The sequence below is a fragment of the Rhincodon typus genome, chromosome 16, assembly GCF_021869965.1.
Source record: "Rhincodon typus isolate 14 chromosome 16, sRhiTyp1.1, whole genome shotgun sequence".
In the NCBI taxonomy this organism is placed as follows: domain Eukaryota; kingdom Metazoa; phylum Chordata; class Chondrichthyes; order Orectolobiformes; family Rhincodontidae; genus Rhincodon; species Rhincodon typus.
In genome coordinates this window covers 32,283,241-32,284,899 of record NC_063347.1, presented here as the reverse complement: position 1 = coordinate 32,284,899, position 1,659 = coordinate 32,283,241, and the positions used below count along the sequence as shown (strand labels likewise).

Below are 1,659 nucleotides of genomic sequence, written 5' to 3'. Positions count from 1 at the left end.
CAGATTCTCCAGCATCTGCAGTTCCTACTATCTCTGAAGCAGATTTTTCAGAGCAGGTTTCATCTCCATGAGATGAAAGCTGTTAATAGAAACATATTTTGCCAGTTTGTAGTGACAGAGCATCAACCAGGCAGAGAAAAGCCTCAAGGGAAGGGTTTATATAATTGTAATAATGTTGAATTAATACAGCAGAGCTGTGCATTTACTAAATGCTTTCGTCACTTGTTCTTATCTTCAAGTAGTTACAGACTTTTAAGTTCCAAGTCAAGGTACCTATTCATGCCTTCAATATAATTACACTGTCCGACTTTAATATTTATATGTATGTTGGCAATGGCTCTGTATATTGCAAAGAGAGGGAAATAAAAGTTTTTCAGGCAGGGCACATCAGGTACCATATTTACAATTTCTCTTTATCTTTGTATTTAGGGAAAAAAATGCCTATTGAGCAGCACTGAATACACTTAGCACTCACCAAGGTATGTGCCAACATTCATATACAAGCAATTTGCTGAGTAGCAGTTGCCCGTGAAAGTTTCATTTTACCAGAAGACCTATCACTGAATTATGCCACATGCTATAAGAACTAGTTCTGATTAGAGATCAGTAGACCTGAAATATTGACTCTCCTTTCTCTGGACAGATGCTGCCAGACTTGCTGAGTTTCTCTAAGTTCTGTTTTTTTTGTTGTAGCATAAATTGCAACCATATGGCCTTATCTAGTACTTTGCTAAATACTGCAATTTACAACAACAATGAAGCATTCAACCCTTGCTTATGACCATTCGCACCATATTGTGCTCATTAATATTTATTTCACTGGGTGTTGCCTTAAAATTTCCATTTTGAGATACTCCATCATCTAGCCCTTTTGATCCACAAAGACCAGGCTTGAGTTGGGGCTTGAAAAGTCCAGACAATAATTAGTAGTGCTGAGTCATGATACCCAATTGGTGTTCCATGACATAACGTGCTCTCTGGGATAAAAACAAACATTTCAGCATCAAGAAAATATTTGAGTAAATCAATAGCATGTTAGTGACATGGTTTTGGTGTCTGAATTGATGTTGGACTATCCTACAATATACTCTTTTTGGGGCCATGAAATTTGATGATGTTTGCCAAAATTGTATTTAAAAGAACGTTGAAGATGGAGGCCTCTGCAGCAGTAAGAGCATTAACGAGGGAAGGGCAGATGCAATGTGATTTTGCACAATGAGGACTGGAAACAGCGACATGAAAGTTAATCACTGTTAAAGATATAGGAGGCATTTGTAGGAGATAATAAAGGCTCTGAACAAATACATTCCCATGAAGAATAGTGGTACCCTCAAATCTAGATCCTCCTGGAAATCAAAGAACATGGATATTTATCTACCTCAGCTTTGAACATGCTTAAAAACCCAGCCTTGACAGTCCAGTTTGCATTTGGTCTCACCCATGTAAATGAGACAGGCAAGAGTACAATAGACAATATTGAAAGAATTACAATAAAATGCTGCTTCACCTGAAAGATGCGTCTGGGGCCCTGGACAGCGAAGAAGAAGGAGGTGAATGGGCAAGTATTACGCCTTCAATGATTGCATGGAAACGTGCCATGCAGAGTAAGGAAGTTTTACTGGTAATGGAGGAATCAACCAGAGTGTTATGGAGGGAGTG

At 38.5% G+C, this 1,659-nt stretch overlaps 1 protein-coding gene across 1 annotated transcript in view; it reads left to right on the top strand.

The window, feature by feature from the left end:
* The window catches only part of fhit (fragile histidine triad diadenosine triphosphatase), a 492,319-nt gene extending 491,596 nt beyond the window's left edge, over window positions 1-723 (top strand). The window contains exon 4 of the mRNA XM_048606730.1: window positions 694-723. Within this exon, the coding sequence (XP_048462687.1) occupies window positions 694-723 (30 nt within the window). The remainder of the gene's footprint in view (window positions 1-693) is intronic.
* The last annotated feature ends 936 nt before the right edge of the window (window positions 724-1,659 follow it).